General features: G+C 38.6%; 1 protein-coding gene across 1 annotated transcript in view; it reads left to right on the top strand.

Moving 5' to 3' along the window:
• PTDSS1 (phosphatidylserine synthase 1) overlaps positions 1-13180 on the top strand; it is an 80938-nt gene that overhangs the window by 37458 nt on the left and 30300 nt on the right. The window contains exon 9 of the mRNA XM_072603462.1: positions 5079-5144. Coding sequence (XP_072459563.1) covers positions 5079-5144 — 66 coding nt within the window. The remainder of the gene's footprint in view (positions 1-5078; positions 5145-13180) is intronic.

Genomic DNA, 13180 nt, shown 5'->3' with positions numbered 1-13180 from the left:
ACTGAGAATTTAAGAGACTTGCCCATGGTCACACAGCTAGTATGTGGCAGAGGCAGAACTAGAATTTAGATGTTCATGACAGTATAGCTACATTGATGAATTTATAGGTCTGAAATTATGAATGCAGCAGTCAGTCACCTAATGTTTACTAAGGGCCTCCTATGTGCCAGGCCCTATGCTAAGAATTCAGAAAAGGGCAAAAAACCAGTTACAGCTTTAAAGGAGCTCAAGTGCAAGTCATGTCATCACTTCTCTGATGTCAGGGTCTTCTTTGAAAACAAAGGACAAGCACAGCAACAGCAATGCTAATGGAGGATACATGTTAAAAACTTATATATAAGCAAATATAGACAGAATAAATTGGAGAACATCTCAGAGTGAAGACATTAAGATTAACAAGTAGTGGCAAAGGCTTCTTGCAGAAGGTGGAACTTTAGCTGAGTCTTGAAGGAAACCAGAGAATCTAGGAGGCAGAAAAGAGTGGGGAGAGTGTTTTAGTCTTGGGGGGTTAGAGAGTGAAAATATTTGGCGTTGGGAAGTGAATTGTTGTGTTCAGGAAACAGCAAGGGGGCCCATGTCATTGGATTACAGAGTAGATGGAAGAGAACAAGGTTTAACAAGACTGGAAAGTTAGAAAGGGACTAGGTTATAAAGAGCTTTAAAAGCTAAATAAAGGATTTTGTGTTGGATCCTGGAAGTGAGCCACTAGTGTTTATTGAAGAGGGGAAAGGGAAGAATGATGGTGATATAATTGGACCTACACTTTAGGCAGATCATTTTGAAGGCTGAGTGGAGAACAGACTGGAGTGAGGAAAGACTTGAAGTACAGAAACCAACCAACAATTATTGCAATAGTCCAAGTATGAGGAGATGAGGGTCTATACCAGGGTGGTATCAGAGGAGAGAAGTTAGGAAAATAGTATTGGCAGGACTTGGCAACTGATTGGAAATGGGGAGAAAGTGAGGTGTAAAGGATGACACCTGGATTTCTAGCCTGGGAAGATGATGGTACCTTTGATAGTAATAGGGAAGTTAGGGAAAGAGGATAGTTAGGCAGAAAGATATTAACTTCAGTTTTGAATGTGTTGAGTTTGAAATGTCTATGGGACATCCAGTTCAAGATATCTAGAAATGTAATTCTGGAGTTCAGCCCAGAGATTAGAACTAGATATGTAGATTTCAAAATCATTGCCATAGAGATGATAATTTAAGTAATGAGAGCTGATGAAGTCATCAGTTGATTATATAGAGAGAGAGAAGAGAAGGAGGGCCCAGGACAGCACCTTGGGGACTCCCACAGTTAGCAGGTGTGATTTGGTTGATGATCCAACAAAGGAGATGAGAAGGAAGGGTCTAACAGGTAGGAAGAGAATGAGGATAGAGCAGGTGTCAGAAAAACCTAGAAAGAAGAAGAGTGGCAAGGAGAAAAAAGTGACTAATGGTGTCAAAAGGCTGTGGAGAGGTCAAGGTGGATGAGGATTGAGAAAAGGTTAGAAATATGTGAAATTATTACTGTAATCATTATCCTATTCCAAATTTTTCAAATTTTTTTTGACTTCCAGTTTTTTAAATTTCCTTCAAATTGCCTCCATTGTGATAACTATTGTTTGTATTGCACTTTGTGGTTTAGAGTACTTAAGAAAGCATGACAAAATAAGCTTACCTCATACTTGTCTCTTGTGCTTCCAGGATAATGGACAAGTGCAAGAGATAGGCCAGTGGACCTTTGAAACATTTTTTCTGTTTAATATTAACTATAAGATAATAAGAAAATACTTGTTTAAAATGAAATTAGGAAAGCTCAACAGTCCTTGTTGAATTGATAGTCCTTATTAAAACAGAAAACTAAAAGTTGTTTAAAATAGCCTTCAGAAAATTTCCATCTTTTTTATGTTGAACTTACCAATCATCAAAAAACAAAAATACTTCAGTATAAAAAACTTACAAGAAAGAGGTTTGTGTAAGAAACAGTGGACTTAGGTTCATTTAGTTTAGTTTTGTTTTTTTAAGAAAGAATAACAGAATTGCACTATATGTCCCTCCTGCCCCTTTTTCTTTGTATTAAACAAGCTATTAATGGTCTTTTTAGGCATATTGCTACTACCCACTAACTTATAACTTCTCCTCTACCCTTCAAAGAGAAGCCTGCTACTTGTAACAGATACATATAATCGTGCAGAACAAATCACATGACCACATCCTCTATGTTGATTCCATTTTATGGTCCTTATACTTACCACTCTTAATTAAATTATGATATTCCGTATCCCAGTTTGTTCTGTCAAAGTAATAATCATTTACTTTATTCCAGGCACTGTGCTAAACTCTGGGAATACAAATCCAAGCAAAAGGACAGTCTTTCCTCTCAGGGACCTTGGGCTCCAGTGGGGATAGACAGCACGTAAAAGGAAGGCGAAATGAGGGTTGGAGAGGGAAGCCCAGATTAAAGTCCTCAACAGGCACATGGTACAAAAGGTCCTGTATGCAGCGTGGAAAGGAATAAGGCATGGTGGGCCTGGAGTCCTCCTTAAATGGAGATTCTAGGATGAACCATCCAATCAGAAGGAGAGGCCACAGGGGCACAGCATTTGTTGTATGAATTCCTGGTCTGGAGTGTGCTTCCAGGATGACAAAATTTCTGGGACATAGCAGACAAAGTCTGGAGTGGATCCTTGCTGATATTTTCACACAGATAATTCCATCACACTCTTTAGTCATATTCCTAACAAGGGGCTTATTGGGTTAAATGGTCTGACCATTTTTATGATTCTTATTCTGTACTTCCATGTTGCTTTCAAAAGGAATCCACCAATTTTTAGGGCCACCAGCATTGAATAAGTGAACGTATTTTTCTACATTCCTGCCAGCATTGATTTTTTTTTTTCATTTTTGTTTGTTTTTACCAATTTGTTGAGTGACTCAAGATTGTTCATTTGCGTATTTTTGATGTTTTGGAAAGAGTAAATGTTCTTCAGTTTGTATATCTTCTTTTTTAAATTGTCTTTTATGCCTTTGATCATTTTCCCATTGGCACTGTTGGGAATTATTTGTGAATTTCTCATAAATTAAAACTGTTATGTTTTTATCTGATTTAGTTTGCCACATTTCCCCAATCTTTTAGCACTCTTTTTTATCTTACACATTTTTTTACTGGTGTATATTGTTAAACCCATTAAAATCCCAGGCTTAATGTTCATGTCAATTAAATTGTCAGGAGTTTTCATACTGTAAAAAAAAAAGGAATCCAGAATAAAACCAGAAACTAAAATCATATGAATTCAATTTTTCAGAAGGGCTCATCGAAATGTATGCCTAGTCAGACCAAGGGATTTTATGCTATTCCCTCAGTTATTTCAAAATCAGCTTCTTCTTCGGCATTATATGCTGTTGAAGGCAATTTGGTGATTGGTTCAGTCTTTGGGAATTTAGTTAGGTTATTATAATTGTACTTTAATTAGCTTAGTCGTGCAAATTAGCATATATAGGCCAGTAGTTAAGAGAAAATGAAGTTGTAGGCCCCAAGTAAGCTCTGATTCTCTTCTTCTAAATTTATTATGTTTTCATGAGAAATAGTTTTGAATCTTTGAGCATTCTTAGTATAGTATGAGGTACAATTAGATGGATAATGAAGACTAATTAGAAAATACCATCAAGCAATGAAAATTTTTGATTTAATGAAGACTTTGTTCATTAAATAACACTTTAGAGAGAATAAATCAAATCCAGGGAAAGTTAAGCTCCCTAGGCCTTTTTGTCCAAGTCATGACTGAAGATGGAACCTTGGTGAATAATGATTCAGAGGCCTTGGCATCTGCAGATGACAAAATGTTCCTGTAGTCTCCTTCCAGTTGCCACAGGAGCTTCCATTTTCAGCCTACAAAACCAGTCCTAGAAAGTCTTGAGAGAACTGATCTGTAGTTCAGCTCCAGTCTTAGAAATCATCTCACGGAGAGGCTGAAATTGCCATCCAGGGGAGCTTTTATTGTTGGAGCCCAAGGCTTTGTTTGTTTTGCACAGCCTAATAGAGACTTCAGTGTTGGCTCTTGTGCTCTTATCTATCACACACATCTCTTAGCTAGAGTTCTGCAAAGGGCTAAGAAAATTGGCCAGACAGGTCAAATCCAAAAAGCATTTTGAGGAATATAGTGTGTGTCAGACTCTTTGCTAAGTTCTGGGGATGAAAAAGGTGTAAAAGACAATCCCTGTCCTCAAGGAGCTTATAGTCTGATGGGGGAAATATGTAAATATGTTTACACAAACAATTTATGGCGGGGGTAGGGGAGGGGGCAGAGATTAGAGATATTCAACAGAGAAAAAGGAACACGGATTAAGGAGAATGAGTAAAGACTTCTTGTAAAAGGTGAACTTTTCTGGGGAAGCCAAGAGACAGAGATGAGGGAGAGAATTCCAAGGATGGGAGCAACCAGTCAAAATGCATGGAGTTTGGAGATAAGGCCCATATCACAGTTCACTTTGGAAAGTAAAGTGTGAGAAGTGTGGAATGCTATGGTGGGTCAGGTTACTAGGGGCTTTGAATGACATATAGAGACATGTTTGATTCTGAATGTGAGAGGGAACAGTTGGAGCCTATCGAACAGAGAGATGATATGGTCAGACCTGAACTTTAGGAAGGTCACTTTGGCAATTGACTGTAAGATGGATTAGAATGGGGAGAGACTTGTACCTAGCAGACCAATTAGCATATTATTGCCAGACTCCAAGCATGAGGTGATAAAGGCCTTCATCAGGGTGGTGGCAGTGTCAGAGGAGAAAAGGAGGCACCTGTGAGAAACATTGGAAAGTAAAATTGACAGACTGTAGCAACAGTTTGGATATGAGGGACGTGAGAGAGAGGAGTCATGGATGACATCTAAGTTGTGAGCCTAGATGACTGGCAAGGATGATGGGGCCCTCTGCACTAATAGAAAAAGATAATAAGAAGGGAGGGCTTGTGGAGAGCTTTGAAAACACATGACTTTTGATACATTTGCTTTATCAAATATGGAATTACACAATACTATCTTTATACCCTCCTCAAGAAGCCTTTAGTAATTTCACACCTCATTTCTTTCTTTCAGACAGTACTATGCTTACCTCACTGACACACAGTGCAAACGAGTGGGAACACAGTGCTGGGTATTTGGGTGAGTACTCTGCTTTCTCGAGAGTCTTTTAAAATTAAAAGAATGAGGATTTTTTTAGTGCTTCTGTAAAGTTCTTTGGTTACTGCCTGACATTTCAGAAGATATTGTAACTCACAGGGAAATTGTATTTTCCTTTGAAAGTCAATTAACTATTTTGGAAGGAACATAGTTTTTCAGGCATCCTCTTATGTGGTTTCTTTAAATCGTTCTGACTGGTTGATATAGAAGGAGGGGAAACCTTTTAATGACTATGAAACTGGTAGTTACATTCCAGGTAAAAATTGATTTCTTTTAAAAAATGAAGTAAAATTCAAATTGCCTTTTAGAATAAGTTGAATTTTCTGAGATCTATGATTGGTTTTATATATTCTTTCCTATCAGTAAGAATTAACCCCTTGAAAGATGATAGAAGGGACAGCAAATTGGGGGAAGGGATAATCAGAAGCAAGCATTATTGTGGGGGGACAGGTCAAAGGACAGAATGGAATAAATGGAGGGCAGGACAGGACAGAGGGAAAGGTGGTTAGTCTTTTGCAACATGACTGTTATGAAAGTGTTTTTTGCATGGCTACACATGTATGACCTGTATCAAATTGCTTGCTTTCTCAATGAACGTGGATGGGGAGGAGGGGAGGGAGAAAATAAGGAACTCAAAGCTTTAAAAATGAATGTTAAAAATAGTTTTTACGTGCAACTGGGAAATAAGATGTACAGGCAGTGGGGTATAGAAATATATTTTGCTCCACAGGAAACTAGAGGGGAGGGAGAGGGAAGAAGGTGGGGAGAGACAGAAGAGAGACTTGGGGAAGGGGTGGATGGGGTACACACTGCCCTGGGGTGGAGAATAGAAGAGATGGGGAGAAAATTTGCAATTCAAATTCTCATGGAAGTGAATGGGGAAAACTGAAAACTAGATTATATATTTTAAAAAAAGAATTAACCCCTTGAAACAGTTGATTGACATGTGCTGAGATATAATTTTACTCCTCTTCCTAGCAAACAGAAACAATTTCCTTGCTGCCCATATGACCCCTAGGCAAGACAGTTAACCTCCCTGGGCTTTTCAGTTCTCTCATCTTTAATATGGAGAATTGACTCAGTGGATCCCTGAGGTCCCTTTCTACTTTTGTGATTTTGTGAAATTTGTTGGCACCCACTTATTCAGACATTCTTGACTTTAAGACTTTCTTGCTAGGGTGTAACATGTTTTTCGTATTAATAGTGAGTAAACATTTAGATCCTAATATCTATTGATCATTTCAAGAACACAATAGTATTAAAACCTTCTGAAAAATTAAACAGAAAATTTAAAAGATTTAGGGTTATTGCAGTGAATTTTAATTCCATCTCCATAGTAACAATATACCAGTCTCACTAGTCAAATGAGTCCCCACATCTATAGATCTTCTGTAGCAACAATCAAAGGGCAATAAGTTCCTAGTAGCCAAGGTAAGCTGAGAGCAGACAATAGAAGCAACTTCTTCAAATCATCTTATAAGTTCTTCCAAGAACTTTTAGGAAACCAAGCGTCTCTTGGTTGTTGAGTTGCTTAAGTATGCTTAACATGTAATGTTGATAGTTTCCAAAATCCACGTTTAAGATACATCATGGATCATCTATAATGAGACTTTCTGTGATTGCCAGCCGTTTTCTGTAGTAGGTCACATTCTGAATCATGAGTCTGGGCATCCTGTGGCATAGTCAGAGATCTTCCATCTAGATCTTTTGTCTGACTCTCTCCTTATTCCCAGCTCCCATCCCCATGTAGATCTGTTCAGTAAAGTAAATAATTAAAGGCTTTGGGAATGAAATAATCTCAAACTGTTCTGAAACTTTAAGTGAATAAGCCCCTAGGCGTGGAAGGCCAATGCCTGCTTTGGTAAGCAGAACTGGAATTGTAGGATAAGCCCAATGCCAAAATAAAATGTGATGCCAACACTCATCAAACCCCAGAAAAGGTTTTGGTTAATGTAGATGGCCACTAAGGAATACGTAACAGCACGGAAAATGGGAGGGAGCCACACACCCAGGGCTATGCAGAAAGGAGGGCTGAAGTGTGCCTGGGAGCCTAAGAAGGGCCTGGCCAGGAAAGCAGCAACTAGGGGCCTCAGCAGATCTTGGCTGATCCCTTTCCTTTGGTTACTTCTATTGTGGTCCTAGGTAACTAGAGCAAGCTGCCCAATCCAAGTCCCAGGGTCATCTTCCCTTCTCCAATTCAAGGCTTCTATGGCCTTCAAGAGCTAAAGGTATGCCAAACGCTGACGTATAATTAGTATAGTCCAGGGGGATCTGACGTTTTAGTGAAAACAAAGCATCAGGAAGACCTGTGGCAGGTGTTGCCTCAATGTGATTCTTATAGCTCTCTGAATATCAAAGTGAAGAAATCCAGTGGGCAGGAGTTACTAACTTCTTCAAGGTAACCAAAAGCTTCATCATCACAAGCATTCTGCTTTTTTTTTTTTTTTTTTTTTTACTCTTATTTAATATGGTGGGAGCCAAGCCACTAGGGACTTTGCTTCTGGTGTCACACTTGGGCATACCATTCAGGACCCATGTCAGGAACAGCTTTAGGATTTGGGGGCCATGTACTTGTCAAACCTTAAAACAGGCAGGAGTCCTAAAGCAAGCTTAGGGAGGCTACTAACTTTCCTACTAACAGAAGGGCAGAATCTTGACTTTTCAGTATTAATGCACACCATGGAAGCAGGGCCTCATGATCCTTCTAACCTTGAGTTTTTAATAGACGGCCCAAAAGTTAATATCAGGGTACTGTACTTCCAACTTGGAACAGGCCCAGCATTCAGACAGAGGTTTTTGGTCCTTTATTTAACTCATCCTATTACTGTGAAACAGAATTCACCAAGCTTTAAATTATTTATTCACTTATAGGCATGTGAACTGGTTTTAGACCATCTTGACAAAGTTTTATGAGTTGTCATGTTGCACTCCTTAGTATAAAAATAATCTCATATTCAGAAAGTCAGTGTTTGTGTTTGACTGCTTGACCCAGTAAGAGTGAAACTAAAATCTATGGGATTCTTAGCCTCTAAATCAGAGTACTCTCCCTAAGCCTGATGGTGGTTGCAGTGCTTAGCAGCCTCAGTTAGCCTCTGGTTGCTGGGTGCCAGCCTATTTAGATTGGAGATTTGAGAAGCATATCCTTTGTGTTATTCTTATTTATTAGGATACTCCCTTTTAAACATATAAGCATGTGTGGGTGAGTGGGTGTCTATGCACACTCAAGTCAGGCTTGTCAGATTCTCCATTTCCTGCAAAACTCTGAATGTTGTAAATAACTTTAATCCAAGATGGAAATAGGGTCATCCCTAGTCCTTGTAATTTTCTTTGCAGGAAGTGCTAGTGTCTTCTAAGATCCTAATTTTCAGTGGTGGTAGTAGTGATTTAAAAGAAAAAAAACAACAAACATTTCCAGGCATAGAAAAATGTAGTGTATTGTTCAGTCAGGAGTGTCAGAAAAAGGTGCTGTGTCCTAAAGAAGCAGTAATTCCTTTCACCTTTAGACATCATAGTTATACCTTTCTCTGAAAAGAAGGCAAAAAAAACTTTAGAGTGATTAAAAATGTACTGCTCCCAATTCTGAGATATTAGCCAGTTCTCAAGGTTAGTGCTCTGATGTCCAAGTTAAATTGCATATGTCTAGATTTTTTTTTTAATTCTTCCAACAAGTCTGTGTCAAAATTCTAACAGCCAATTCCTTAAAAACAAAGGATCATTTTTATTCTTTTTTGTTTGTCTGTTTTTTTATTTTTGTTTTGTTTTACAAATTCTCAACATAAGCCGATTTCCTTCCCTGAAGAAAAAGCTGCTTAAGAGGGAATGATGGATTAGGTTCCCTTTGTTGAGTGCCTGAGCTAGAAAGGGAAATTCCACTTTGATTCAAACTGCTGATCCACTAAACAAAGGAAAATATCCCCATATCAGGAATCATTTTGTTCAGTAGAACAGAATAATTCTAAAAGCCTACTTGCTAACTTGTTTTAGATCCAAGTGACACTGATCTAACCTCCCTTCTTCATCTTCACTGCAGTTTTAAATATCTTCCTACATATATTTCCCATTCTCATTTAAAAACTCACTCCAGGCTCCATATAGCTGTAGAGTGATAATTCTTGAGTATTTTCCACTAGACCGAGTCTTTTCAACAAAGGAAATATGGGAAGGCGCTTTAACGAAGCCTTTACTTCGTGCAGACAGCCCAAAATGTCAAGGCTACTTTATAGGCAAATAGTAAGAATGATATCAACCAATAATTTTGTAGAAAATTCTTCAATAAGCTTGTGCCTTCTTACTGGAAAATTATTTTAAAATAACACCAGCAGTTATATTATATGTTGTTGTAAAATAACACCAGCATCTCTTCCCACCTCCCCTCCTTCCTCTGAAGGACAGGCTATTTATGGGTCAGCCTAACTTCTTCTGTTCAAAACCTATTACTCAGGCTGCTAGAGAGAAAGAAGCATGTGTCCTGATAACACTAACTTCTTCCTCCTTTAGGGGGGCATAGATCCCTCAAAAGACCCTTTCCTCATTCTGACTGTTATTACTTTTAATCTAAACCTTAACCTAGTCTCCCTGTATTCCACATTATTTTATTAGTGTTAAATGATAATTTGATAGTTTCTTTCCTTAATCTTTTTTTCCATTTTCTTTCCTTGTGTGACATCCTAAACCTAAAATGTATCCTTGTCCTTATATTGTTATTTCTGCCTTAATATTTGACTTTTTTTTCTAAGGAATTTCTGGCAAAAAAAAAGAGTGCCATTGGAATACATTTTCTGTAGTGATATAAGTTCTTCACTTAAATTGTGACTTTTCCTTAACAATGTTTAGGCTACATTTTTGTTGTTATAGTTAAGTTTTTTAAGATTACATGGTGGTCCTTTAAATTCATGCCAGACTGCTATGCTTTTCAAGTTTTTACACTTACAGATTTTCCCTAAGCAGTGCAGACAGGACCCTATTCCAAGTTCGGAAACCCTGCCAGGGAATATGAAGATGTGGTGCAGAAGTCTGTTCTGTTAGCTTCTGTTTTGAAGTGTTACTTCAGCTCTGTGGAATTCATGGGGATATCTTTGTCTTGCCCTCCTTCATTTGTCCTCCCTACTGTATAGTCTTCAGTCACCTACTCCACTATCCCATCCCACACCACACACTGGAACTTTCCTGCCTTTCAGAGGAGGAAATTGGCTTCATCAATAAAAATAATAGCAGTGCTTCACAGTCATATATTAGTGCCTTGCACACATGATCTTTTGTGAGCTTCACAATCGTTCTGTGAGGGAAGTGAAAACGATGATACCCCAGGTATGATGGATCACCCTAGGCTTCAGCTGCATAAAAAGTCCAGCAACCTCCAGGTCAGAGTAGGGGTCTAGGAAGGTAAAAGCAGCGGTAAGGAGAGTTCCCCTAGGGGCCTCCAGGGCTCTCTGCCAATGGCTGGCTACCATAGCAGTCCACCTAGTGGCAAAGTTAATTCAGATTGGCCCACACCACTTTGGCTTGGTGTAGTTGGAATATCAGGGTTCTCCTTCCCCCTCCCTCCTTATACTGGTGTCCTGGCCCACAGAAAACTGACACTTATGTAATATGTTTGCAAAGCCTTCATATATCTCATCTCCTGCAAGGAGAGTAGAATAGAAAGAGGGATTAGACCTGTGATTTCATTAGTATTGGGAGCTCCCACATCAGGTGGTGTGTTCAGTCATCCAGTCATGGCCAACTCTTTTGTCATGTCCAATTCTTTGTGACCCCATTGACCAGAGTCCCAAACTTATTTGGCCTACTGTCCATTTTGTGCTCCTCCCCCCGAAATCTTTCTTTAAACCTTTAACGGTTTTTAAAATTTGCATCATTTCAGAATTTTATATATATATATATATATATATATATATATATATAATGATGCATCTTAAACTAAATAATTTATTGTAAATTTGTGGGGTTTTTTACTGCTTTGAAATTTTGATGATGCAATATTGCATTATATAACTGTATAGTATTGTAAACAAGTTATTACATGCACATATTCCTGCCAATGTATGCTAAACTTTCCAACAATGCAAGACAATATTGCCTGCCAACACTTGATTGTAAGACCTGTGGACAGTCTTGACCACTGATTGTTTATGACTTGCATTTTGTGTGTTTTCTTGGAAACCACTGACCTTAACTCTGTTGCACAGCAAATGAAACATGTGCAAACAGTTTTTCGAAATTTTTTTATATTCTCTTCTTTCCATATGCTTCCATCATCCCCTTATTTTTATTCAAAGCCCCCTAATTGTACCCAAGGCTACTACTGCACATCCCTCCCTCCCTCAGTCGATCCAGCACCGCACCCTGCCCCCCCGGGGTGGGGCAGTATAGCTCCAGTTTGGGGACGTTTGCAGGCATAGACCATAGTACACCAGGCCCTTATATCTTCTACTACCTCTCAAAGTCTGTCCAACTTCAGGTTTTTTGTTTCCATGATACTATCAATTCATCTCATTCTCTGCTGTTCCCTTTTCCTTTTGCCTTCAGTCTTACTCAGCATCAGGGTTTTTCCCACAGTTCTTAAGTAATGACTGATTTGATCTCTTTGCTCTTCAGGGGACTCTGAAAAGTCTTCTCCAGCACCACAATTCAAAAGTCTCAGTTCTGCTACACTCAGCTTTCCTTATAGTCCAACTCTCACAGCCATACTGGAAAAGCCATAGCTTTGATTATATGTACCTTTGTTGCCAAGGTGATGTCTCTCCTTTTTAGTATGCTATCTAGATTTGTCATAGGTTTTCTTCCAAGGAGCAAGTATCTTTTAATTGCATGACTGCAGTCACCATCCGCAGTAATCACTGCTTCCGTTTCTCCTCTCTCTGTTTGCTAGGAAATGATGGGACCAGTTACCAAGGTCTTAGTTTTTTTGTTTGTTTAGTGTTGAGCTTCAAGCCAGCTTTTACACTGTCCTCTTTCACCTTCATCAAGATGTTTCTTAATTCATCTTCACTTTCTGTCATCAGAGTGGGATCATCTGCATATCTGAGATTGTTGATATTTCTCCTGGCATGTCCAGCTTTTGATTCATCCAACCTGGCATTTCACATGATAAATTCTGTGTATATATTAAAGAAGATGAGAACATACAACTTTGTTGTACTTATTTTTCAGTCTTAAACCAATTAGTTGTTCCACTTGCTTCTTGACCCAAATACAGATTGCTCAGGAGACAAGTAAGATGATCTTATACTCCCATCTCTTTGGGGACTTAACACATTTTGTTGTGATCCACACAGGCTTTAATGTAGTCAGTGAAGCAGAAGTAAAAGTTTTTCTGGAACTCCTCTACTTTTTCCATAATCCAGCAAATGTTAGCAATTTGGTTTCTAGTTCCTCTGCCTCTTTGAAAACCGGCTTGCTTTTCTGGTAATTCTCAGTTCACATATTGAAGCCTAGCTTGGAGAATCTTGAGCATAACCTTGCTGGCATGTGAAATGAGTACAATTGGTCAGTAATTTGAACGTTCCTTGTCATTGCTCTTTGTTAGGATTGGGAGGTAAACTGATGCTTTCCAATCCAGTGTCCACTGTTGTATTTTCCAAATTTGCTGTCATAGTGAGTACAACACTTTAACAGCATCATCTTTTGGCATCTTAAATAGTTTTGCTGGAATTCTATCACCTCTTCTACCCTTATTATTCTCAATGCTTCCTAAGGTCCAGTTGACTTCATTCTCCAAGTTGTTTGGCTCTGGATTGGTAACCACACCATCAAGGTTATCGGTGAGATTAAGATCTTCCTTGTATAGTTACGTTGCATATTCTTGCTACCTCTTCTTAATCTCTCTTATGATTCTGTTATCATGCCCCTTTTTGCATGAAACTGCTTTGTTAGCTCTGGTTTTCTAAGAGCTCTCTTATCTTTCCCATTCTCTTGTTTTCTTCTATTTCTTTGTATTACTCATTTAAGAAAGCCTTTTTTTTTTTTAATCTCCTCTTGCTATTCTCCAGGATTTTGCTTTCAGTTGGGTATATCTTTCC

This window comes from Notamacropus eugenii, chromosome 4, assembly GCF_028372415.1.
Source record: "Notamacropus eugenii isolate mMacEug1 chromosome 4, mMacEug1.pri_v2, whole genome shotgun sequence".
Classification (NCBI taxonomy): Eukaryota; Metazoa; Chordata; class Mammalia; order Diprotodontia; family Macropodidae; genus Notamacropus; species Notamacropus eugenii.
This window is presented reverse-complemented; position numbering and strand designations above follow the sequence as displayed.